Genomic DNA, 27,145 nt, shown 5'->3' with positions numbered 1-27,145 from the left:
CCTGCCTTGTGTCATGTTTTGTCGGCCCTCTTCAGAGCTGCTTTTCCCCAGCCAGCTCTCTCTGGTTGCTGCACGGGCTGGGCACGGTTTCTGCTCAGACACAGCCTGGCTGTGCTCTGGTCCAGGCTTCCTGTCTCGGTCAGGCAGTCTGTCCGTGCACAGGAACCTTTCTGTGCCCAGATAACCCTTGGGGGCTGTGCAGGCTCGCTGTGTGCAGCGCTCATTCCCCAGCCAGGGCAGCTCTCCCGTCCAAATGCCAGCCAGGGTGATTAAAGTCACTTGCCGGGGTGATTAAAGTCACTCGCCTGTGGCAGAGGAGACTGACCTGTGAGTCAGCTCTGGCAAAAGCTGAAGCACTCAGTGCTTTGAAGTGCCAGTGCTTGGTGCCACATGAGACCCACCATGCAAATTGTTTCTAAAAATGTTGGTTAGATTCTGTCCTGAAGAGGTGTCAGCCCTGCTGCTGCTACAGGTGGCACACAGCACAGACAAATAAGACATTTATTTGTTCTCACCCTCAAACTTCCTGAATTACCTTGCTTGGGAATTCAGCTTGTGACTCCTTCTTTGGTGTATTTTTTAGAAGATAGGTAAAGTTATTACAGCGCTGGCCTGGTGCTCAGCCAAAAGTACTTTTACATTTTTGACAGCCACCACACAGGCAGTGGCAAGGCAAGCTTCCTCTGAGCACGACCTGTTAGGGACAGAAATATTGGTCCATTGTCAGTCAGACAATCCTGTTCAGTCAGAGCTGGGGCTGCAGGCTGAGGAAGCTGCTGGTGATGGCCACTGCTTGGGGTGCTGCTTTCTGGGACACTGAGAGATGGGCAGTAGGACTGGCCTGAGAACATCAAAACCAGCACATACACCCAGAATTGTGTCAGCAGCCATGTTCTGATTGGTTTTGTTGGTTTATATTGAGCCTGGAGTACTAAAACTAGTAACCATAGAGGAATTGCTCAGTCTGGAAGCAAGCTGTCAGTGGCTCATGCTGATAATATTTGTCCCATCACTATATGAGTACAATGGGATGCAGCCATGCCTCTTAACACCCCAGCTCAGTTTGGTCTCTGAAGCCAAGCAGATCAGGAGAAAGAAGAGCTCTCCAAAAACATTCAGGTGCTGCAAGCGATGACACCAATTATCTGAACACCACCCCCCAGCCCCTGGTGGGCCCAGGGTGATCCACCTCGCTGTGATCTCATTATTACAAGGTGAAATTCTCCTTGTGCCATGCACCATTTTTTAACTTTACTCTGCTGAGGGACAGGCTTTTAGGAAGGCTTTTCCAGAACTGGCAATTAGGAAGCCCTAATTAAGAAGCCTGGTTAGTCTGAACCACGATGTTAGCACTTGGGCACCAGCTGACAGTCAGGAACATGTCAAGTTGATCAATTTTTCAGTTTGTCTCTACCGCCTACTTTTTTAGGTGGCCAGCACGAAAAAGACACAAACTCACATTCCAATTCAGCTTAGTGAGAGCCACTTTATAACCACATCCTTCGATTTAACTCCCTTTGGTACCGGGACTTTCCCGCTGACATCAGTTCCCAGGGGTGCAGAGAGCCTGGCACACGTGTGTGTGTGTCCGTGTGTCCGTGCTCTCAGCAGCGCTTCCCTGCAGCTGCAGACCCGAGCACAGCAATGTCAGTGGCACTGAGGAGTTCATTTCATTATCTGCTGATAAGCCCCCGAAGCAGAGGGCGAGGCTCCGCGGCCGCGGCGTTGTTTCAGCGCCGAGCGCCCCGGGCAGGCAGCTCGGGGCGCGTTCAGCAAAGGGGGGGCTCGAAAAGCGAGTTTCCCATAGAAAAACGCTGCTCACGTTCGCTTCCTGTCGGGCTGCCAAGTGACAGACCTGATGTGTAAAGGCAACCCAAAACAGGATGTTGGCTTTTCGAGCTGATTGATCTTTGAAATGCAAATGTTGTTTCTTTGGTGGTTATCTTATCCCTCCCCTTTTTTTTTATTTTTCAGTTGAGAATTGAGCTGCTTGAGTGGGAACAGAAAGGGTTGAAACCCCATTTTCAGGAGGTCAAAAGCCCAATATAGAAACAGCTGCTGGTTAGTGGTGTGAATTCCAGGAAAGGATGTGGGTAACAGCAGCCAAGGCCAGGCAGAGAGCTGGACAGAACAACCTCAGAAACTGGCACTGACAGGTGAGCTCTACTAAAACTCTCAACAAATGTCTTAACAAAGCACAGAATTGCAATCTGTCCTGCAGGAACCCACAGCTCCCTCCACCCTTTGCTCTCCCACCACCCTGACAAACATACCTTGCCGGATTTGGCAGACACACCCAAATGAGATAACTGCATGGACACCAATGCCAGAGACAAAATTTCAGATGCACTCCAGTGCACTTTTAACTAACTGATTTTTGAATAAAGCATTGCCATGTCTCTGCACATCCTTTTTGTTGCTCCCTCTGAGCACCTTGCAGAGGCTCCATTCTCCATCCTTAATAATGCAAGAAGCCAGCAAATGTTGCCCATGGTGTTTCCAAGCATGGCAGAACCCCTTACACCACCTGTTTTGAAGGAATGCCAGGATGAAGGAGTTCCTTGCACCTCTCCCCCATGTGCTGCCTGTAGCAGGAGTGCCATTCATTTCTTCTGAAGCAAACCTGCTGTGTTGGCCTCACATGTCTTGAAAAGAATCAGACAGGAAGCTGCAAAATCCAGGGGGCCACAACTGCAGCGTTTTCTCAGTCAAATGAAATTTCCCCCCAGAGCCTGTTTTAATGGCACTAGTGATGATTTTTTTTTTTTTCCTGCAGAGCAGAACAGATGTGGAACTTTTTTTTTTTGGATATAAGAACAAGTTAGTCTCATAGACACTGCTACATCCCAGGTTTGTAAGCAGGGATATACAGAAGGATGCAAAGAGTCATACTGGAAGATACCTCCAAATACTTGCAAATGCACATCATGTGCAACACCCAGTTTCTCTGTAGAACCTCCCTTAATAAGGTTTTTTTCAGAGGTCTTGCAGCTAAGGCATGTGGGTTGTTTGTTCAAATTTTCTAGTGGTTTTCAGTCCAGAAACAAGAGAGAGGAAAACAAATCCACACCTCATGTCTTCCTGTCTGGAGAAAAACAGACACCATATCTCTGTGCATTCATCCCTTGCTCCTTCAGGAAGGAAGATTTAGCATGGAAAAGTGTCAAAAGTACAGACAAAATTATAAAAACGCTCTGAGTACTGCATGCCATGCCCAGAGCAATGGGAATCCAGCAGGCAGAAAAGGTTTGCTTTGTGGCAAGATACTTAGAGGCAGAAATAAATGGAGTGAAGAATTGTGGTGGGGCAGCTGCAACAGCTTTTGCTTTACTAATATGGGTGAAGTGATACTGCCTCTCCCTAGCAGTTTCCTTTTCTGTACACCTAAGCAAATGGTTTCCTCTGCACAGCAGAGCCCCTGAATGCAGAAAGAAAATACTGAAAGAGCCTCTGAGCAGCAGGAAACAGTTATGGGAGGTGTCACTGACGGTGTGCTACATGGCAGATATCTAGAAAACAACACTTGTGACCCATGTCCAGTGAAATCCCTCAGCTTGAAATCCTCCTGCTGTCCCACAGCAGGCAAAGCATGGGCAGTAGAAGAATCCTGCCCTCCCTGCCTCAACCCTGTTTCTCAGTTCAGTTTCTATTACCTGTCCTAATGTATCATTGTCAGGACTTGAAGAAATCAATAGGATTTCCAAACAAGTGGTAGTTCCATTTTCATATTTATTTAAGATTTTAGTTTCTTATATCTACAGTTGGAGCATCTTGTGGTTGCTTACAGCAGAGGGGTTTCATCTAATCCAGTGTTTCAACAACAGAAGATTAATTAGTCCTCTTGCCCAATCTCCAGATTGTAACAACTCAGCCTATCATTCTTTTGGCCGAGGACAGAGTGACTATTGTATATTGAATCTAGGAGATAATTGGACCACAATTTCAATCTGCAAATTCCACAGGAGTCCTGCAGCATGCAGGACAGCAACAGTTAACTGCACTGGGAGAACCACTCTCAGTAACAGGGAGCTGGGGTATCATGATGCTCACATTTAAATCCTCGCTGGAGCGTTTTCAGCCACAGCCAGCAGGGACTTGTGAAACACTGCAAAGGAGAAGCATGCATCCCTTCTAGAAAACATGCTTTAGCTCTCCTCGGCCCCCGAGGTACCGTGCCAAAATGACGATATGACATTGTGTCACTTTGCAGCTGCACTCAGGGCGAGGAAGCCAGCAGAAGACAAAGGGAGCGTTTCCAAATTCCTCTGCACCGCCCTGCTCTCGAGAGGTGGGGACTGAAATTCTTTGAGAAGGAGCACATGAAAACAGTTGCTAAAAGAGATGTCCGGTTTACAACGCTGTGATCAGCGCGGAAAGGGAAACTGCAGCAAAAACATCCCGGAGCTTTGTTTTTCCCCATCTGAATTTCTCTACCACCACGGGAGCGTCTCACTTCAGTGCACAAGTCTGTCCATCCCTGTGAAGGGAGAGGAGAACAACCCGCACCTTCCGACCTGGTGGTGTGAGAGACAAATTCAAGGCAGAAAGAGCTGGTCCTGCTTTACAGCTGGACAGTGCCAGCCCTGCATGGGCACCCCCTGCCAGTGCCCACGATTCAGCCCTGTCCTCTCCCTGCGGGATCACCCAGCAGATATTTGTCCTTCCTGGGAGTCCCGGCCACACACCAGGACAACGCCTTAAATTCTACCCAAGCCCCATAATCACCCTTGCTCTCCTCCTGTTCTGCCTTTTAAATACAGTTCATTGCCGAGTGAAATTACTGAAAAGGAGGAAGAGAAAGGAAAGCTGCAGTTAGAAGGAAAGGGATTCTCCCCTCACAAACAAACAGGCAAGAGACCCTGGGAGAGGGAAGTGTGGACAGCAGAGATCAAAGCAGAGATAGCAGGGCAGGAACTGCAAGCAGTGAAGAGAAATAGAGACTAAACGGAGGGGTGGGAGGGGAGTAAAGATAAGGTGATAGAAAATAAGAAGGAGGAGACAAAAAAAGGGAGAGAGGAAATGCACACGCGGTGTCCCCCAGCTTGTTGCTTGTTGTCTCCCGAGCCCGGCGCTCCGGGAAGGACAGTATCTGTTTAGATTTGTGTCTAAATTTAAACCCTGATTGCCTTGCCTCCCCCTCCCCTCCCGTCCCTCCCTCCCTTCCTCTCACCCACCCGCCCTTCTTCCTTGTTCGCAGCGCAGGGCCACTGGCCGGGCTCTGTCTGTCCGTCTGTCCGCTCGGGCTGAGCAGCAGCTGGGATCTCCCAGCCCTCCGCGCTCTGCTCTGCCTCTCCTGAACTTTTCCCACAGATAACAGGGAAAGGGGTGGGGAAGAAGGATTGCCCCGAGGACACCTCTCTTCTTGCAGGACATGGAGGTAAAGAAAACTTTTTTTTATTTCCACTAGCTTGTGACTGGCTCCGCGATCTGCTTTAGCTCCACCTTGCAAAGCAATTTCTCCCTGAAGGCAGCTTCAAAATATCTTTTTGCTGGGGTTCAGATAAAGGTCTCTTTCCTCCCACCCCGACTCCTGTCGTGCACCTCAGACTCTTTTGCAGGTTTTAATCCAGATTTGGAAAGCAGGGGCGTGGTTTGGGAAGAAATTACCTCTGTGAAAGGGGAACGAGGAAAAGTTGCCATTTACTTATTGGTCTCTAAATGTGTTAGATCTCTAACATTATCTCTAGCTGTGTTAGATTTTAAAAGGTATTATTTTGAAAGGAGGTTTTAAGGAGTTATTAAAAATTGGGGCATAAGAGAACAAACTTTCCAAGCTCCTTGGGGTTGGTTCCTTTCCCACCCGTGCAGCAGCACTTGTGATTCACACCCCCAGCTGTGTGTGGCTCCTGTCCCAGGTGGATTGGGAGGTCTCATTTTGCTTTCAGTAGAACATTTTGGGACAGGGAAGGCGACCCGAGAGCCTGTGCTTGAGCGAGGTAGATGAGTAGCACACCCCCAGAGGGTTTTCTGTCCCTTTTTCTCTGTGTACCCTGGGCTCCAGGAGAGCTGGATCTCATGTCTCAGGGTGGGCACAGGACTGGGGTTTATGTTCAAGCCTTCTCCTGTATTACACCCTCCTGGGCAAGGCAGTTCACCTCCCTCTGCCTCCCCTCCCATTCATTTAAAATGGGAATGGTGGTGTTTGCTTTGCTCATGTCAGGCTGGATTTGTGAGCTTTTCAGTCTTTTAAAGTGGCAAGGGAAAAGGAATATTTGTTTTTAGGAGGGGCACAGGAAATAGAAAGGTGATTACAACATTGGCAAAACCTCAAATTATGAAAGGGGACATTTGGTATTTCTCTCTGCTGAACAGAGACCTTACTAAACACTTTATATTATCTTCCCAGATAAGCCTTTTTCTGCATGGATGCAGCCCCAATAGCAGGGGACACTCAGCAGAGCCAGGGAACAGTGTGCTTCAAGCACCACTTCAGTTTTTCTTTGAAGAATTCCAGTGCATAACTCAGCTGGGCAATTGTGATAACACCCAGGTGCTACCATCACCGTCCTGGTTATCTGTGCTGCCCTGCCCCACAGGCAAGGGTTAAACATTTGGCCTGTTCAGGTGTGTTTGTTACAAAAAATGTCCTCAGCTGAATTATCTAAACAGATTTTGGGGTGTAGAAGGATCAAGCAGTGGTGGAACCAGCTCAGCACAGGCTACTTACGTGACATGACAAATGTTTGGCTTTACAAGGGTTTTCAGGTTTGACAGAGCCTAGGTCAGTCACTGTTAACACTTGTTTTATTCTTTCTCACTGTAGTATCCTTTCATGTTTCAGAGGGGAGGGGGAATTGAGCTCCTAATTTGTTATAATTTAGGGCTGAAACAGGTATTTTGGCAAGCTGAGGACACTCTCCCTCACCCCCTCTTCTCTCTACACACAAAGGATTGCGCCCCTCAAGTATCTTCCGTTGTCTGTTGAGTAGAAAGTAACACACCTGCCATTTCCTTTTTGGTGACACATGTGGAAGGTCAGGTGGCCAGGAAGCTTCTCTGAAGTATTTGACCTAAGAGCTCCCTGCTCTTGATTCTGTCTCTTTACTTCTATTTCCCATCTTTTCCTTGTGTTACCTGGTTTATTTTTATCATCTGTAGATTGCTATTTCCCAACTTTCCTCCTGTTACTTGGGTTTTTTGGTCCTCTGTAGATTGCTGAATCCATTCTTATATTTAAAACATCTCAATGTCCAAGATATTTTATAAGTAGCGTGCTTGGTCTTGCCCCAAGCCTCCAAAAAGGTGTTTAATATCCCAAAGTTAAGAAGATATTAGATTAAAATAGAGCCAAGAGCAAGAGCTTGATTTCTCACCAGCTGATTCTCTTCTCTGCTTCTTCCTGAGGGCTTTTCCCAGGCAGGACACAGAGGCTCACCACAGACTTTTTGCTTTAAAACCAGATTTAATGATCCTGTGCAGCAGGAACAAGAGGGGTCCTGTCATTTCCCTGTTTGCTTCATCAGTGGCAGGCAGAGCTGCTCCCTGCTTTCCTGCTGGCACAACTGGCAAGCTCTTTGCTCTAATGGGACACATGAGGATTACCAGCATTAGGAGGAAAAGGGCAGAGGGCTGACCTAGCCAGCTGATTTCCATCACGTCCCTGGCAGGAAGACCCTAGTTTTGAAAAACCCACAGAAGCAAGATAGCTGGGATCTCTTTCTTAAAGGCAGCAAAACCCTGCCCTTGCAGTTCACGTAATTTTGTGTCTGTTGATCATCAGTGTTTTGTTTTGTTGTTTGGGGTTTTTTTTGGCCCATCTTCTTGATGCAAAATAGATTTGACAATCAATTTTCTTTCCAGTGTTATGGCAGATGAAAAGAAATAATGAAGTTTATACCACAGATTGTTAACATGAGGTCATATCTAAAATGTGTAAAACTGCAGTGGGGAAAGCTAAGCCACTTGTAAAGAAAAGCAGCCATGAAACATTCTTTGCACTTATGATACAGAAAGTATTAGAAATTTTTGTGTTGGTTTGTTAGTTTACATCTTCAGATTTGGCCCAAGCTAATTCCCATGGCTTGTGGGTTCCCAAACCTTGCTGCAGATGTTGTGAGTTGTGAGTTAAGGCATCCACTGAAAGTGCTTGTGGCTTTCTGCAGCCCATATTCCACAGCAGTCATGGCATTCCTCTTCCCAGCCTCTCTGTAGGGGCTTGGGAGCTTAGAGACTCTTGAACTTTGCTTGCACAGCAAAGGGAAACAATCCCAGAGTGAATTTCACTTGAGTGGCTCCCTGTAGTGTAATGGGTTCCTAAGGTGCAGGGGTGCAGCAGCCAGGTGTATTTTGGGAAGGCTCCCCCCTTCTTTATGCCTTCCAACAGATGTCATTTAATTCTGTGACATCTCCATTGTCTCTTTTCAGCACCTACTCCTGCTAGATCTCCATTTTTCCTGTTGGTGCACTGACCCAGCAGAGGGAAAGCTTTTCCAAGGCTGAGGGCAGTTCTCTGCTCACTTCACATTTCTGGGCAGCCTCCTGGGCAGCACTCACCCTGTCCTTAGGAAAACTGCACTGAGGAGATGTCACCCAAGGGACTGACCTGGAGGGGATGCAGGAATGGGTACTGTGCAGGTGAGGGGGCTGAAATCTGTGACCCTCCTGGTCCCCAGAGCAGCAGGACAGGAGGGGAGCTGGGCTGAGAGAGGTCTCTGCCCACCCTGCAGCTGTGGAGCTGAGATTATGAACAGGCATTACACCATGGTTAGCTCTGGCAGGAAGCAATATCCCTTTCTCAGGAAGCTCTGATGATTGGCTTTCATTCCAAAAGTTAAAGTGTTCTTTTTCCCATCTTCTATTTTTTTTTCTTTTTGCTTAATAGAATGGTTCAACCTCAAATACAGATTGTTTTCAGTGTTTCTTCCCAAACCCATCAAAATGACACATTTGTGCAGTGTGTCTGTAAAAGTAAAGCGAAGAGTATTTAAGTAAATTCGGAGAGGTATTATATGACCCCATTTTACCCCTCAGGTCTGGGCAGATTTGGGACCTGCTTGACAGTAAATGTCTGCAGCAGAGTCCTGGAAAGGATCTGGTTTGCCAGACTTCCACATCCCTGTGACTGGAGGCCTCCCTCTCAAAGGGCAGGAAACAGCTAAACCAAACCCCATGGGCTGTGCTGCAGCCCTTTCTTCCCCCTAGCAGAGACCCCAGAATAAATGGAATTAAGGCTTTTCCTGGTGTCACCAAGAGGGAGAATTCTTCTGAACCTTTCCCCACGCCCCAGTTTGGTTGCCTGAGTTTCCCAAGCCATGGTGACAGCATTTTGGAAACGCCTTCTGTCCTGTGCTCCACAGTGTAATTGGCAGGATGCTTTGCAGTTGGGCAGCATATCATGCATACCTTCCCATACATTCCCAGGAGCTGCTTATCTGGAGAACAGGGCAAAACATCAGCACTGCTTTATCAATAGATGCTGCTTGGAAACTTGCTGGCTTTTATCATGGAAATGAACCAGCCCTGTTCATTTCCACTTTGGTCGGTTAACAGAGGTGTTTTAGAGAGGTGGAGGCTCCTTTTCCTGAAACAGCAGCTCTACAGCCTGAATTTGGGATCTGAGCTGGCAGCTGAACCCAGCAGCAAGGAAACCTCTTTGGAGGACGTTGTTTGGTGCTTTGCTGACAGGGCAGCAGGCCCTGAATGTGGTCTAGGGACAGCAGAGCTGTTGTGTAAGGAGAAGTTGTTATTACACACTTACTGCAGAGTTGCTTCACATCTCATTGTGACAGAGGCATGGGGCACTCATTCCCACAGTCTCACCTAGGCATGGATTTCAGTTACTTCATGCAGGTCACAATTCATCCAGCTGTGCAATCTCATGCCAGAAATGCCTTTACATCAAATATGAGTTGTATCTTTATATCTTACCACCAGTATCTGTGTCCTGTAAGGCTTATCTGTAAGGATAAGCCTTATCTGCCCCATTAGTGCCACTTTTCTGAAAGACAGGAAAAGAGGCTACACCAAATTCTTGTCAGATTGACGCACATCACTTGCTGAAGGTGTTTTTGGAAGTCTTCTGCAAACAAAGACCCGCTCCTCCCTTGCCAGGTTTACAGCATATTCACACGCGTGGCTTTTCCTTCATTATTCATCACCAGATTTTAAAAGAGCTCAAACCCTATACGTAGTAGTTTGCCCTAAGTTCCCTCACCTATAGAAGAGGTAGAAAACTTGTAAGCTGTTATTTTTGCATATGCAAATACACCTGTTTACCCTTTCTGATGAGATGCACGCAGGGTTTTGGTCAGTGTGGATGACTGGTGCCTAATCTACAAAGGATATTGGTTTACTACTGCCAGCTTCAACAAAGCTCCTGTTCATCCCAGGCTTCTCAAATGCACAGAGAATTAATGTGTGTGGTTTGGAAAGCCTGTGGCAATTGTGATAACACCCAGGTGCTATCCAAGTCCAGACCAGTGACTTCTAGTGCATAAAAATGCAAAGGAGAGGGAATTCTGCCTCAGAAGTTTGGAGTTGAACAAGTCAGTGTGGCTTTGCAGGAAGACTGAGGACAATACTGTAACACTGTTAGCACAGAGGAAACAGAATTTGTTAGTGCATGAGAAAAAGCAGTATGCCTGGCAATAATGGGATCCAATTAAAGGAAAGATTTATATCTCACCAAATAGCAGGAAAGATTTCTAACAGTGAGGTCTGGCATGGTTTGGAGTAGCGTAGTGGAAACCAAATGTAGTAGAAAATCTTTTTCCCATGAATGATTCAAAAATAGACTGGACTGAGTGGCAGAAAGATAAGAAGCAATCTTCAGTTGTATTCAGTGGTACTGATAGGGCCACCAGAGGGACAGCACTGTGCTGTTTCTGCAGCACGTGTGGGCTGCTGGGAGAAACCAGTGGCTATTGAGCATCAGGCCCAAAAAGTGTTTATGATCCCTCCCTGCTGCAGTGCACTGTTCAAGCCCAGCAAACTTCTGCCTGTGGGAAGCTCAGGTCAAAATAAATTGGCATCACATCTGCTAGAGTCTAGGAATGGTAATTTTATTGCCTGTGTAAAACACAAAACCAATTTTATTTTTATTCTTTCTTCCTGTTTTTAGAATGGGTTTCTTTATCCTTTAAAACTGCATACTACCGCAGCAGTCATGGCTTACTCAAGTCAATCATCTTGAAATACTTTCTGCTGAAAGTGCCATGTTTCTCCTGATGTAAGTTCAGATGAAACTGTTGTGCCATGTTTCTCCTGATGTAAGTTCAGATGAAAACAGATGCCCTGTTTTCATAGACACACACTCGAGCTGGTGTGCCAGGCTTCCCAGGAATGTCACCCCTTGGGCCTTGCAGTGAGGGCACGTTTAACTTGTGAAATGTGCACAGTCTAATTTGGTTTCCCATTCAGTTTTTACAAGGGGCATGGAGTTGTTGACACTGTCCCTCTGTGAGAAGCCAGGGCTTGCATTCCCAGTTTGAAGGCGTTCATTCCCAGTTTGAAGGCGTTCATTCCCAGTTTGAAGGCGTTCATTCCCAGTTTGAAGGCGTTCATTCCCAGTTTGAAGGCGTTCATTCCCAGTTTGAAGGCGTTCATTCCCAGTTTGAAGGTGTTCATTCCCAGTTAGAGGCAGAGGGGCTCTCTGTGCAAGCAAACGTGATACTCCAGACAGTCTGTGAAGAGCACAGAGTGGAAGGAAAGGGATGGATTCCTGAACACACTGGTTAGTCCTACAAAAGAGAAACAATCCTAGCACTGTGTCTTTCATCTCCCAGCTCAATGCAAAGTTGCCTTTTCCACTCACATCAGGACTTTACTGATCATTCCAGTGATTCCAGAGATCAAAAATTGAATTTAATTTTTCTTCTCAACACCTGTGAATTCAGGGCCTTGCTGGCCAGAGCTTCCTAGTGCTGATTCACTCACTGAGCAAGAGTTGTGCAGGCACTGAGCCCACACTTCGTGGACACCTGGTTCCAGTGGCCCACCTTGAGCCTGGGGAAATTGTGCCTGAGGTTGAAGGAACTTTAATTTCTCTTCTTGCCAGAGAGAAAGAACATGTAGAGGGTCCAATCAGCCAGCAGGTAAAAGAAATGGAGCACTGATGTAGGGGTAGAGTGTTTCAAATCTCTTATGAACACTGGGTTTCTCTGTTAAAGCATTTTGGGAGAACTTTATGAGCAGTTTTAATCAGAAGCAGAGATCATTATCTTCTTCACATCACCAAAAAATAATCTATGTCAAAGGCCAAGCTGCAGCTCAGGAGTTGCTTGGTGCATTTTCCTTAGGGTATAGATGAGTTGTTGACCTGTGGAAAAGACTAAATTTCCAATGCATCATTATGGCCAATCCAGACTGGGCTGAAAACTCAGGCACGTTCAAACATAACAGCAAATTACAGCTGCCTGGGTTCATTTCCCCAGTGTTTGGGCCAGTTTTCAGGACTCTTGCAGGCTGGAGACTCTGGATGAAGCCAAGGGGTGGGAAAGCAGCCTTGCAGCCCCAGGTCCTCAGTGCCACTGGGGCCACTGAGCCCTCCAGGGTCCAGCTAACAAGGCATCTCTGTGGGTACAGCTCAGCACTCACACCTCAAGCTGGCTGCCAGCAGAGTGCTTGCTATCACTTTCCTCCACTCCATATCTGTGTACCTTTTTAGACTAAATTCCTGGCTTAGATAAATATGAACCTCCTTCTCTGTCCTGCCTGTATCCAGTGTAGACCTAATTTAATAGCAATGTGTTACAAAGATAGCACAGCCCTAACTGATGAGTCTGGAAGCCTCTGTAGTTGGAAGCTCTGTGTAGGCTCATTTACCCTTCTGATTTTCTGTTCCAAGCCTGATAAATTGAGAGGAGTTTGAATCCCTGTGCTGCTCCAGCTAGGCTGTCTCTAACTGAGTTTAAATGGCAGGTACCACACTCTACTTACAGCATTTATCAGAAGTATTTTGAACTGTCCCTGCATCTTGCATTCTCTGTGCACCTTCTCTGACAGTTCAGTGACTTCAGTTTCTAATTTAACCTTCTGAATAGCTTCGGATTAGATAATTTATGCCTTTTGTATATGCACTTGCTTAAAGTTCATCCTCTTTAACCACTTATTAGGCAAAGAGCAATCCCTCCCCCCATCCCATCTTGAGTCTGAGCCTCCTCGTGTTGAAAGTCATCTTTTTTTTTTTTTTCCTGACCCCTTGTGAGGCAACCAAGGGAGAAGATCCATTGGGTTGAGACCTTTTCTGCTGCAGGGACTGTTCCATTGGCTCAGCAATGGGACAGAGCAGCTGCCCAAGGGTCTCCCAAGGGTTTGCAGGTGAGAGCAGGGTGTAGCCTTCCCTCATGTCTGAAGCTACAGCAAGGCACTTAAAGGAGCACCATGGCTGAGATGGCATAAAATAATGATTTATTTCAAGGCACAATATGATAAACATGGTCTATGCTTTTCTTTCCCCACTGAAGTAATGCACATGCAAGTCCAGCCTTCCTGGCCATCTCTCCACTCTGTGTCTTAGCCTAGAGTTCCTTGCTCACGTGAGAGCAGAGCACTTGCCCTACAGACCACATTATTTTCTGTCTCCTGCCCTGTGGGCAGCCTGGGAGGTTTTGCTGGTTGCTCCTCCATTAGCTCACCCCTTACTCTCCTAGTGCAGCAAGAGCTCCCCAGAAGAAGGCCTGGAAGCACACACAGAGAGGCACCAATTAATTTGGGGGAGCTTGACAAGCTGTGTACAGTTCCCAGACCATTAAGAAAAACAGATGTCTGGAAGGGAAGCACTGGGAAGCTGAGAAGGATCCTGAGGGAAACCCTGGCCAGGAGCAGAGCTCTGTACAAGCAGCTGGTGAAGGCAGCTCACCAGGAAAGCAGCTACATCTCACAGTGGCCACCACTGCTCTTCATCAGAGCTGCCAGCACGCCCCTCCAGCCATGGAGCCTTTGGAAGCAGCCTTTGGAAGTCTCCAGGACACGTCCCAGAGGCTGCCTGGACAAGCTGCTGAAGACACAGGGGAAGCAATGCTCTCCAGGCCAGCCAGAGCAACATCTTGCTAACAGCTGTTGTCAGCTGTAAATCAGGACATCAGCATCACCCTGCCAGGGTACAGATCAGCCCTTGGCTCCAGCGGAGCAATTCCACATTGGGAGTGTCTGTGGATTCTTAAAACAACACAACCTCATCAACTTATTTATTCAATGAATGATTTCTGAGAAATAACCCATTCCCCCCCTTCAAGCATATTATGTGCAGTTTAGATATCTGCTATAGCTCATGTCTGTTGTATCACCAAGCTTTCAGACAGTATTTATTGCTACAGGGCTCCCATCAGATGGAGAGAAGGAATTCATGACAGGACTTTATATCCATATCCTGCCTGACATACCAGAAAACCCAGATGTCTTCCTGAACTAAGCTGAAAACTGTGTAGGTGTTCACCTAATTTAATTTTGGAGAAATTAAAAGAAGTGCTGCTTGAAGGAGAGGGGGATCTTCCATTACTTAAGGAAGTGGTGCATTAGCTCTCAGATGACACTGAAATCCTGCTGCCAGGTTAATCACAGAATCATCTAGATTGGAAAAGACCTGTAAGTTTATCAAGTCCAACCATTAACCCAGCCCTGCAAAGCCCACCACTAAAACAAATCCCTAAGTGCCACATATCCATGTCCTTAGGGATGGTGGCTCCATCACTTCCCTGGGAGCCTGTTCCAGTGCTTGATCAACCCTTTCAGTGAAGAAATGTTTCCTAACATCCTATCTAAACCTCTCCTGGGGGGCAGCTTGAGGCCATTTCCTCCTTCATTGTGGCCTCCTTTAAGTGAGGAGCTGAGGGCTGTATTTGACAGGGCATTCCAGAGCAAGGGACTTTATTTTCAGCATCCCAATCTGAATTTTCCTAACCTCAAATAATAGGAATGCTCAGTGTATCTGCTGCAAGCTTCTGGCTTACTGATAGCACTCCCATTTAAGCAGCACAAGCTGTTTCCCCCAAGAGACTTAGAGATGTGGTAAGCTTGATGGACAATTGCTTCAAATGTGTCCCTGTTGTTCACTTGAAGCAAGAGAAGAGCTCTGCAGCATCAACACCATTCTTTTACGGCCACATGAGAAAAAAAAAAACCTTTTTTTTAGAAACTGTTTGTTCCAGATAAATAAAACCAGTATTTTTAAAACAAGTATATTAACTTGAAGGAAATAGCAAGACACTGAGTTTCCAGGACTTCATAAAGGGAAGAGGTGTATTAATTTAGTCTCCTAGTGTAGTCAGTCAGCTGTGGAGATCTGTGTTCAGCTATTTGTTTTTTGTGTCTCAGTGCTTAAGGTTGCTGATGGCTGAGCTCCAGTTTGCAGTGGTAGAGCTGTAGTCTGATGGTTTGCAATGCATTTTCACCTACAGAAGCCACACAGTAAACTACCAACTTTTCAATAGTTCTGTACTTCTTTTTTATTCCTTGAAGCTGTATCGTCTTAAATAGTTCAGCCTCTGAACAGAGACAGCAGTGCACCCCCAAGAGTCAAACAGAGAGCCCTGTGTGCTGTGTCTGGGCTCAAAACCCAGCATAGTGCATTTCTGAAGCTGTGCTGCTTCAGGTGGCAGGAGAGCCCCCTTACATGGAGCCTCTCCAGGGAAAGGCTGCCATGCTCCCTGTGTGGGCACAGCCTCACAGATTTTCCCTCTTTTTCCACTTGTGTGGCTGGGTATGACCACATCCAGCCAGATATCAGCTTTATCCAGGATCCTTTTCCTGCTGCCTGGAATGATTTCCATGTTGCTGCTGGGCCTGGCTGTGAGCAGCTGTGCTGGGCTTGTTGTGAGGCAATTGCAGACGCAGGGCCCTGCGACAGGAAAGGCGGAGGCCGTTCCTCCTTGAATGCACTGCACTCCTTAGTGAGGCTTCTGTGTTTTCCCTGCTCTCTTGGACACCCTGGGCACCTTGTCTGTAGGCAGCTGGCCTGGCTGGCAATGTAGATTTTTGCTTCTCTGCTTAGCCCTCCTGTTTTTCCTTGTCACTGTCTGCAGGCAAATGTTGTTATGTATCTTACAAACCAAATAGTCCTGATGATGATGATCTCTTTTTACTGTATGTCCCACAGCCTCTCCCCCTCAGGTCTCACTGGTACTTAACAGCCTTTTATTTCACCTTCCTATCTCCCATCCCAACCTCCTGTCTTCTCCCTGCAATAGGAGTCACCTTGTCCTTTCTTGAGTACCTTTTGTGTCTTTCCTCTTGAGCATTCTGTCCTCTGGGACCCAATTTCATTTTAGCTGTTGCACTAAAATTCTTTCCTGGATTTTTGAGTAGCTGAGGGGAATTCTCAGGTCATAGATCAACTACAGGACAAATGCAGAATGGCAAGGCTGCAATCCATATCTTGCAGTCACTCCCTGATCCTGTAGGTTCCTCCAGTTCACTGGGCACCTGCTTGCTCTATATTAAAACTTAACCAGTGCCTGGGATGCTGCTTCTGGACAAGCCTGGATTTGCCTTGTTTGACCTGTCCTTGGGTCCCTGTTACATTCCCCCTGTCCCACGTCCTCATCTCTTCCCAGCACTCCTTTTCCCATTAGAATACTCTGAGCATGGCAAACAGGATCAGGCATCTCACAAAAAGCCCTTTTTGCAGAAAAGGAAACAGTGGCACCCGTGTTTTGCTGGAGGTTTCTGTGGTCACCTCAGTCACGGATTCCCAAAGGAACGCGCACAAAATAATTTATTTACATGATTGATTTTAACTGGTTTGCCATCCACTGCACAGAGAGCCATGGCTGAACAGGCAGGTGCCTTTTCCTGCTCAGGGCACAGCAGAGCCAAGAGCTGCCTGTGTCTCTGCAGGGCACAGGCTGAGGTTTCACACATGCTGCCCCTGCACAGGCACCCTGCCCACCAGGGACCAGGTGCTGCAGTTCACTGCCTCTTTTGGTCATGGTGGTGCTGGATCAAACCACTCTTGGCAGCCTTTGCCAGGAGCAATAAGACACTTGCTCAGGAAGCCTGGGCTCTGTGCTGTTCTTTGAGAGTCTGGGCTTCAAACCCTTTGGTCTGCCCAGCAAGGGATGGGTTTTAATCCAGGGTTTAGGGCAAGCACTTGGCAGCCTGCTTGTTTAAGCCATTCCAACATGTAGGAAAGAATTCAAGGTTTGCTGGGGCAGAGGAGACCTCACACACCTGCCTGGTCACCTGAGTGCTCTCCTGACAGGTGAAACCCTGCTTGCCTCAGGACCAGTTCTGGGGGTGTGCAGCAGTAGCTGTGCAGGCATTGGAGTGTACAAGCCATACATTGCCCTCTCAGCACATGCTCCTGACAGTGCTTTGAGGTAATGCTGCTGAGATTAATCAGCCCATGCAGTGTTGGGAACATGCAGGCACCAGGCAATTGCCAAATATTCTCAGTGCCAAAAGGGAGACTCAAGATCTCACTTGTGCCTTTCACAATGACTCTTGTTGCCTTTCCTAATCTCTCCAGACAGAGCTTGGCAAGCACAGGCCAGACACTCCTGAGAGGTACATACCTACCATGGCAAAAGGAAAGAGCAACTTGCTTAAAATAATGATTGTCTCATTTAATTTTCATTGTAGTCCCTCTCTGAAACAGAAGGTAGATTTTATTCACCTCATCAAATTTCCCAATGTCTGCAGATGTTTCCTCTAATTCAGTTGTGAGGGACACAGCTCCTCTCCTGCGTGTCTGGCACTGGCTGCTGTCCTCTGCCTGTGTCCTCCTGCCTGGCACTGCCTGGCTCTGCTGACACCACAGCATCTCACTCCAGCCACCACCCAGTGGTCCCCATGGCCCAGCACACCTGGGCTATTGGTACCACATAGGGACAAATAGACCTGGGTACATCAAACCCCTAAAGGATGGAAAGCCATCAGGAGTTTCCCCTCTCCTTTCAGTAGGCAAGGCTGGGAGTACACAAACCATTTATTTACAGTGTAGTGGATAAGTTCAACACAGTGCTTCATCCTTTGATAAACATTTGTCCCTTTACTAGTTTTGGGCTACTTACCAGCCTCTACCCAATCCCCAAATCTTGCTGTGGTTAGCCTTTAAATATGGCAGATCCAACCCTCTGTAATTTTCAAGTGAGGCATTTGAGAGATTTTCTTGCAGTCTTCTGGATGGAAGCTGCTGAGCTGGAATATCCTCACGTTACCCTTTGGGCAGTGCTTGACCCCGAGTGCCAAGATGGCAGCACTTCACAAGGGAACTCTCAGAATGAGAAAATCAAGACCAGATCACTGCAAGTCTTGAGAAGAATGTTGCCCTAAAGCAAACTCTTTCCAAACTCAGGGAAGTGTTACATATTTTTACATATTTTATGTAAAGTGGAATTTTTCTGCCCTTTCTCTTAAAACACAAACAATCCCTTGTAGTCCACATTCCTCATAGTGTTCTGCCCTGGGTTATGGTCAGAGCTCCTTCCTTGTTATCACCCTCATTATAGCTGTGCAATAGCCTTGCAGTTGAGGCCAGGCACACACTCATCCTATATTCACTTAGCTGTGGTGGGATAAGGTTGACCTGGGTGCCACTCTGAGAAGGAATGTCATACTTCTGTGTTGTTCTTGTGGCTGACTTATTCAATAGACTCTGAGAGAAAGGCCAGCAGTGATTTACCCTCAGGCAAGAAGCTTGCTCTCCACTGAAAATATTTCAAAAAGAAAGAATTCAAGAGAAAACCTGATGTGTTTTCCTGCCATTTGCATTTCAGGAGTTTTAGCTGAATCTTTGTTAGGGCTGCTGTGAGAGGTGCTGTTTTCAGAGGGAACTGAGGAGAGTTGCTAGGGATCTCTGGGTTCTAGCAACACTGACTGCCTTGAAGGACTCCTTACCTTCTCCTGACTGCCTCCAAAACTTCCATGTCCAATATTTCTTTACTTAGTTGACACTTCTCAATTAACGAGCAGTCCCTTGTCTCAGGAAACCACAATCTGCAGCTCTGTAGAGATATGTACAGAAGAGATGTGTGGCTGGGTCAGAGGAATCTAAAACCCAACTTTGGGGCCAGGAGCTCAGACTAATCCCAAACCTAATCTGAGGTCCTGTTGTTTTTTTAGAGTGTTCAGAAATCTGGAGCCCAAACTCCAGCATTCACAATATAATTCACAGATTGCTTTCCCCAAAGCTGCAGGAATGAATCTGTTGCATGTGACAACAACCAGATGTGGAGGCTTCCTCTGCCTTGGCTGAGGCTTCACAATGTAGATGAAGCTTTATCTTGGATGTGCAGTGGTCCTGCACGGTTGTGTACACTCTCATATGAGAAATTAACTCCTTTTGTTGTAAATCAAACTAGAAACCTGTTTGCACAACCTTCAAAATGCCAGTCCTGGCAAACAGCAGCCAAGAATTCTGCAGAGCCTGCTGGGGTCATCATTATACTCCTCAAAAAACCTTTACTCTCTTTCATAACCAGATTTTATGGCCAGGTATCAGTTCCTGAATTATGCTTGTATCTTTGAAGTAGAAATCTTACTTTCTTTGCCCAGTTTTCTATGATGTTTCACTCCTGCATTCTAGCAGTGAGAGGCCCATGGCACACTGAGACCAGTTATTGCTTTTTGCTCAGCCATCTGATGGCAGCTTGGGGGGAAAGGATGAGGACTCTGCATGCTGCCATTCATAAAGCTCACAAAATTCTCATTGGGATTGTGAAATGGAGGTGTTTAGCATCTGGTAAAGGCTGATCAAAGAAAATATTGCAGAAAGATAGAAGTAGAAAAGTATTGTTTTTTTGGTAGTGTTTAGGATACATTTGAAAGACCTGCAAGATATTCTTGGAATATCCTGGGAAGTAACTGTGGTAATGCTGTAAATGCTCATTGAGTTCTCAGGGCTAGCCTGGCCCCACCAGAGGAAGGTGCAGAGGTGGCTCACAGGGTACCTTTTGTTCTGGTGGAGCACAGCACAGTAAACATCACCCCTGCTGTACAGTAAATGGTAGGAAAGGCAGGTGGGAGCCTTGGCCTTGCTTCCCAAGGTGCTGCAGGCTGCACTGACACAGTGATGGACAGGGCTGGCTAGGAGGTATCACAGAGCCACAGCTGCAGCCACTTCCAGCTGGGGCTTCTGCCAATAATTAAAATTTACTACAATGAGACAAGGAGCAGCTTCCTTGCCAGATCAGATGCCAAGTGAGTAAATAAATCACACAAATCCCTCCTGAAACAGAGAGCTGGAAGGTCTCCAGTGAGAATGATTTGTGAAGAACAGTAAAGAGAGAGATGCAAAGAAGGATGCTTTGCTGGGCTGAAGAGGGGTCAGAGTAGCAAGAAGAGTTTTGTTTATTCAGGGCTTACAACTTGGGATGTGTTGCTTCTTGAGCCAGGGGCCCAGCGTGGTGCTGAGCTGCAGTCGGAACAAGCATCATGAGATTTCCTTCTAGGGATGTGGAACATGGGCCAAGGGCAGTGAGATCCCACCTACTTCCTGGGCCATCTGTGTTCAGCCTGTGTTTGTGCTTCTGTGGGTCACAGAGAACAGGCAGGCTCGGCCTGTGGGTAGCAGCACCTCCTGCTTTGTGCTGCCTGATTCCTCACGCTGTGATTCAGGTGTTTTCCCACCCTCTTGCCTTTCAGCTTGCTCTTTTGGGGGAGTTTGTGTTTTGAACATACCCTGCTTACTTGCCCCTCCCTTCCCAGTCCAAACAATGTTCCCCTTTCAGTATGATCCTGATGCCACTGATGTTCTCACTTGGGTACAGATAAACAAATGAGTTCAGGTTATGTTGGCAGGAGGGTGCAAGCTGGGATTCGTCTAAATGTCAGAGACAGAGACATTACTTTGAATGAAGCTACAAATTACAGAGGTTTTTCCATTCAGTAGCATGGGTCCTGTCCTAATTAAAAACTCCTCTTGAGCTTTTTTAGTCGATTTAAAGAGGACTTCCTTGTGAGCTGCCCATCTAATCTTATCTGCACTTAAAAAATGTGAGAGCCAAAATAACTGAAATGCATTTGTGGTGCATTTTCCAGAGCATGAGTTCATGTCCTCTGCAGATAAACAGGAAGCGTACCTTAGACAGTGCCTCAGTGACCTTTGCCTCCAGCTTGCCTCTGTGGCTGCATCAAAGATGGGTCAGGGAGAAGAGATTGGCTCTTGGTGATGGAAATGATCACCCCAAATTGGAGCTGTGCTGTCATCACTTCTCCATTGCTTGGTCTGAGATGTGCAGGACATCTCCAGTCCATCACACCCCAGCTCTGCAGGGGAACCTTTCTGGGGAAGAGGCAGCACCTCAGTGCAGGAATAGGAGACATTCACCCGCTCCAGCCCCTGGGGAACCCTGAAAGGAGCAGTATTCCCTGATGCAGCTTATGGTGTCATTCCCAAAATGTTGCTTTCTGTGTCAGAATCAGGCACTGGTGAGCTTGAGAACAGCTCCTTTCAGCCAATTTGCAAATGAGTTCAGTTAGGCAGAAAAGCAGCTCCTCGATCAGATTAAGGCTGTGTTTTGCCCTGCAAGCTGGGAGAGCTGGCTCAGTTTGGTGTAAGCTTTCCTGTGCAGACAAGGGCTGTGGCTGGCTGGCTCCTCGAGTCCTGGAGCTACCTCACTGAAAAATGAGAAGGGTCAGTCCTGGCAAGGCTTTGTGCAGAATGCTTTGCCTTGGGAGAGCTGAGCCAGGCAGGAAAGCAAGGGTCTGCAAGAGGCTCTGTTCCCTCCTGAAATCCAGCCTTGGTCAGGATTGATGCTTTAATCCCAGCAAAACCACAGCACTGCTTCCCAGTTCTGGCCTCCAGGCAGAGTGTGGTGATGGTTGATTTTTGACTTCAGGAGTTTCCTGCCCGCAGATGCATCCCCCTTCCCTTCCTTGGCTGAGCAGGTCCTACAGGTGTAGAGCTTGGCCTCTGCCATGCAGCAGAGAGAACCTGCTTGCACTTTGTGGCTGCTGTTATTTGATTTAGAGCTGCTGGGGTTGGCTGACACGGTATTTATGGGTGTTTTGTGGGTGCTCAATGGCAGCTTCTTACCAGTGATGTGCTCCCTGTGGTGGCTCGCAGGTCATGGCCTGGACTTGGCTGCACCTCATGAAACACCAGTGCTACAGACCAGCCCAGCCTCTACCAGCAGGCATGCAAAAATAAGATTTTTCTATCTTGTCAGAACAGGAGGACACACAGGGATGTAATTTCCTCTGGCTCTGGCTGGAGCAGTTAAAGCTCCAGCCCTCTCCTCTGTGCTTTAGGCTGGCCCTGTCACCTCTCCCTCCCTTTCCACTACAGCAGGGCAAGCACGTGGTGGGCCATGCTGTGAGCTCCAAGGCTGAAATGATCCGGGTTAAAAATAACCCTGTAAAGAGTTAAGGGGTGTATTTTAAGCCTGGATCATTTCAGTGCTCCAGTTTACAGCGCAGCCCCACAAACTCACACAGGTGCAGGGGAGGGGGGAAGGGGGGAAAGGAAAGGTCAGGGGAGAATGAGTGGTTGGAAACAGAAGCTGTCTGAAACCCAGGGCTTATGAAACTGTGCCCCAAAAACTGACACCTTCTTGTTTTCCTCTAGCACACTGACAACTCCCTTCTCATGGTGCAGCACTGGGTGCTGAATATCACCCTTTCTGAATCTGAAATCAAGACACTGGCCCTGAGCCTAGGATGCCTTATTGTATCTGCCTCTGAGACACTGTATTTAAAATTATTTTTGCCTTATTTGCTGTTGCTGAGGTAGATTGTGTGTGCAGCAATGAAAAGATCCCTATGAGAGTCACACTGGAGCTTTGTAGCACTTGTGTGAGCACAGGATCTGGCATGATGGGCTGGTGTGAGAACAGGCTGCAGGGAATCATTCCTGTGAAGCTTTTTGGAAAACAGGACGTTTTCAAACCATGGAGATCAGGGACTGGCCTCAAAATCATGTCTAGATGCAGTTGCATGAGAATTGGGCTGATAGTTGCACAGGACCAGTACCAAAATTTGTGTAACCATCACTGATTTCATAGCTGCTGAATACTCCAGCCTTACAAGGTGCTGTGGAGGTTTCTCTGATAAAAGGTGACCCATCTGGCCAAAATGTCCTACCTGCAAAAGCAGATGAGTGAGAGGATTTGTGGGGGAGGGAAGGAGGCTAGGGAAGTATGGATCTCTGCTGGTATTTAGCCAAAACTCTGCACTGAATGACAGCCAGTAGAACTTGCCTCTCTTCAGCAGTCAAACCAGGTACATGGTGGGACATTTCTGTGGGGACCTAGTGGAGCAGGTCATTTCTGTGAGGATCCAGTGGACCCAGGCAGCCTGTGAGAGGAGCAGGATCTGTGCTAAAAACAGTGGCCTCACTTCACACAATCTGCAGAGCCAGGGGTTGGTGGGCAGTTCTGCTCTCTGATGCATAAGGAGAAGTTTGGGAGGCTCAAACTGGCACATTTGTACCTCAGACACAGATAAAGGCAGAATTTTCTTCCCCAGTGCTAACAGGGACTAGGCTCAGTTTTAAAAGATGAAGAAACATGGTTCTGAAAACCATTTTCAAATTTACTCAGTTTTATAAATTTATTTGGAAGAGAAAAGTGAAACAAGTCCCTTACAGAGAACTTGGTAGTTGCACTTCCTTTTTTGCAGACAGTGCCATGCTTACATTGCTGGTATAATTAAATTCCCATTTACAGTTCTGTCTGACATTTCTCAGAACATACGATGCTTATTTTTATGGAACAGCAAAAGATCTCAGAATATCAGTCACCAAATTATTGATGGACTAAGGCTTTAACTTTAGCTCAGTGGTTTTAGCCCATGCAGGCTGACCATGCTTTTCTTGTGAAAAGGAAAAGAATTTTGACTGCAAAAGGACAAAAATCATTTGTGAGTAATTGCACCATTATAGCAAAAAAATGAACAGAGCTACTTCTCATAACCATTTAGAAAAGTAGTGGTGGGTTATTTCACCAAGGTGGGCAGCATGACCAGGAATAGGAAAGATTGCATAATTAATATTGTGGGGCAAGAGAGAGCCAGCACTGAGATCTGGGGTGAGAGAAGCAGATGTCTGAGTCTTAGGTGTGGAAGAGGCTGAGGGCTCTGGGTTGAAAGTGATAAAATGAGGCTTCCCACCTTCCTCACAGTGGTGGGAAGGAGGAGAGGGAGACTGCCAGCCCAGCTCCTGGAAATCAAAGGAATTATGTTCCTTGCAGTGCAAGGAAGGGAATTTTTTGCACACAAATACCCAAATACAACATCTTCCCTTGACCAGAAGACACTGAGCCTGGCACATCACCTGAGGCAGAGAAAAAAAGTTGTAAAAAATGCTGGATATAGCACAGCAGTGTAACTGCCAGAAGGGATCTGAGTAAGGATCCTTTCCTGCCTTTATTTTCCATAATGGGAGAGTGTGCAGCTGGCAGTTTGTGGAGGACACAGCCCCTGGGCTACTGGTGCTAATCTTAGAATGGCATGTTCAGAGCTTCCTGCGCCCGCAGGAGCCGCCTGCACAGGACACCCATGGAACCCTCCCAGCTCTGATCAAAGAAAGGCAGCTGTGTTTTCAGGCTGAAGTGAAAAGAAAGAGAAAGAAAGGAAAAATTCACCCCGAAAGCAAGAGGTCAGAGGGGCCAAGAGGAAGTTCAGTGTCTTTTCTGGGAAAAGGCAAAGGGCTGTGAAAGAAGCTCTTGGAGGAAAAATGGACTACGAGGGAGGCAGCCTTTCTGCCACAGACAGAGCACTTAGAGCTGCTCAGTTTCAACTGAGTCCTTACTTCAGGTGTCCATTCTGCCATGCCCAGAAGCTGATATGATGAGCCAAGCCTCCCAGTCCATTCTGTATTCTCCAAGTTCATTCTTTGCTTCTTACTCTTTCCAGCCTGCCCTCCCTTCACAGCAGGGAGACACAGCCTGCATCTTGGAACTGGTGTCCCTCCCCACTTAGCCCAGCCATCATTCTTCATGTGCAGCAGGTTGTCCTGCTGATCTGCTTACCTCACTCTTTCTTCCATTCCATTATCTGCCACTTTCCCTGCCTGTAATTACTCCAGTGAAAGGTGAAAAGATGGGGGGAAGGTGCGTGAAGGTCACTGGGACGAGACAGCTTGATATGATTCCTTGGATTCAGGAAAGCTATTCCAAAGTGTATGGGAAATTTAACAGGGAATGGCAAACACCTACGGGGCCCTGTGGGCCTGGGAAAAAGAAGATAACGTTTATTGGGAGTATTTATTTACAGCTCTCTGAGAAAGGGAAAGGCTTTTCTCCACCATGCAAACAAGAACTGAGAAACAGAAAGGGCTCTGAGGCAGTGGGGTGAGAAGTGTGGTGCTGGTCATGGGTTCATGGTGGTGGTACAGGGAGCTGTGAGGTGTGAGGTTCCTTACTGATGGTTTGTAGCCTGATTTCTTGTTCTGAGCTCTCCACCTCTAACAGAATCGGGGTTGTTATTCCTGGTTGGAAAAACAATTGTTGGTTGGTTATTCTCAGTTCCTCTGGTTTGGTTTCCCTGGCATCAGATACTGGAGATGAAGAACAAAGGTTTCCTTTAACAGCTTTGATTTCAAGGCGTTCTACTCACACTGCTCAATAGACACACAGCAAAGAAAACAAGGTGAATGTGGGATGACACCAGGGCAGTGTGGTGTGGGAAGAGCTGCATCATGCAGACTCCAGCACAAGCCTTCTGCTTCTCAGCCTGCTGCAGACCCAGGGGAGGGGAGGCTTCTCTCAGCCATGGTAATTCCTCCTTCCCCCCTCTCCCACCTGAATATTGCACTGAGAAAAAAGCAGAGCAACAAGGGATACATCTCCAAGCAGATGTTGGCTTGCTGTGAGGATTGGAATCACAGCAGAACCACTGGAAAAGCAAGGCTGATGGTGACCAGGGCAGTAACAAGGGTATGAGAGGGCTGAGGATGTGTGTGGGAATGTATATTACTGCCTGCTCCATCTGCTCACTGCAAGGATAAAAGGAGCAGACACGTGGCCTGAGACACCTGGTTTGCTTCCATTGAGAAGTACTGAGTGTGGGCTCTTCAGCTGGAGCTGAAAGGCTCTGCATGAATTACTGATTTTCTGGGATATTTGAAAATGCTGCTAAATCCTGTCTTCCAAAACCTCTTGCTCTCAGGCTGGCTGATTGATGCCAGATGTGAGAAACTCTGCTTCAAGTCCTTGCTTACTCTTGAACTTTGTAACACATACACAGGCTTGCTTTTTCCAGCCTTCACTCACAACTTGTTGTTCCTGGTTTGTCAGAACAGGCCAGCAGAGACCAACTCAGAGGTGGACAAGTCAGCATCGCCCTCGGTGGCTCAGCTAGCAGGGAAGTTCAAAGAGCAAGCAGCCAATATCCCTGGAAAAGAGGTAAGGTGTTCTGCAGCCGCCAGCAGGAAATGAGTGGGAAGTTAATCACTTGTCTCTTCCTGCTGGAACATCAGTGATCTGAGCATGAATCCACCCTGATTTTGGATCAGCACAAAGGATTCATCTCCTTGTGCAATGCAAGCTGGGGCTGTATCTTCCACGCATTGCTGATTGGTGGGTGAGTGTTTTGTCTTGGGAGAGACACTAACCAGGACATTGCAGAGCTTGGTAAGGTGCACAGATTTGCCCAACAGCAGCAGACAGCAGTGCAAGCATGTCCTGTTTGGGCTCCTTTTGTGGGCAGGCAGCAGCAGTGAATAATGCAATAGCCAATATTGATGGGAAAAGACACAAACAAGAGATGATGCTGTGTAGCAGCCAGTGGCATGTCATCAAAAGGGAATTTCCTCCGGGTTATTACTGCTGTGTAGGTCTGAGAGAAAGCTGCCTCTTTACTCACCTTCATTGCCTCTTCCCAATGATATTTCAGACTCTGTGCCTATCTCTATCATGCTGAACTTTATTTTAATGACATCCCACTATGCCAAGCACTGCCTCACACGCTGACTTTCTCCAGCTAAGCAAAATACTAGAATACCTCTCTTAGGAAGAAAAGAAAAGTCAGGGTTATTTATGAAAGGAGGACATTTTCAGAGAGCCTCCTATATCACTATGCCTTTTTCTTTTAGAAGCATAGATGTTTGCTGATGGCCCTTTTCAGGCACCTTTTGAAACTGAGCTGCTCCCTTCTGCCCCTCAGCTCTGGATCCCAGCCTGGCCTAAGGGCATCCTCCCTGTCACCCTCCTGTCCCTGGCTGGATGCAGTGGTGACCTCTGCCCTGCAGGCTGGCATGCCATCATCTGTCAGAGTTTAGCACTCTCAGGATGGGAATAGCCACTCTTTTCCCAAGCTCTGTTTTTTTCCC

At 47.2% G+C, this 27,145-nt stretch overlaps 1 protein-coding gene across 4 annotated transcripts in view; it reads left to right on the top strand.

Annotated features, from left to right (window-relative positions):
- RCSD1 (RCSD domain containing 1) overlaps window positions 1–27,145 on the top strand; it is a 37,436-nt gene that overhangs the window by 2,222 nt on the left and 8,069 nt on the right. For 2 of the 4 annotated variants that reach the window (XM_058800189.1, XM_058800192.1), the window contains exon 2: window positions 26,112–26,219. In XM_058800189.1, the coding sequence (XP_058656172.1) occupies window positions 26,112–26,219 (108 nt within the window). Of the gene's footprint in view, window positions 1–1,974; window positions 2,157–4,210; window positions 5,378–26,111; window positions 26,220–27,145 lie in introns of those variants that run through there. The other 2 variants (XM_058800188.1, XM_058800190.1) reach the window with 2 other exon arrangements.

Source organism: Ammospiza caudacuta, chromosome 2, assembly GCF_027887145.1.
Source record: "Ammospiza caudacuta isolate bAmmCau1 chromosome 2, bAmmCau1.pri, whole genome shotgun sequence".
NCBI classification, from domain to species: Eukaryota; Metazoa; Chordata; class Aves; order Passeriformes; family Passerellidae; genus Ammospiza; species Ammospiza caudacuta.
The sequence above is the reverse complement of the archived record's forward strand: the minus strand, read 5'-3'. Positions and strand labels throughout refer to the sequence as shown.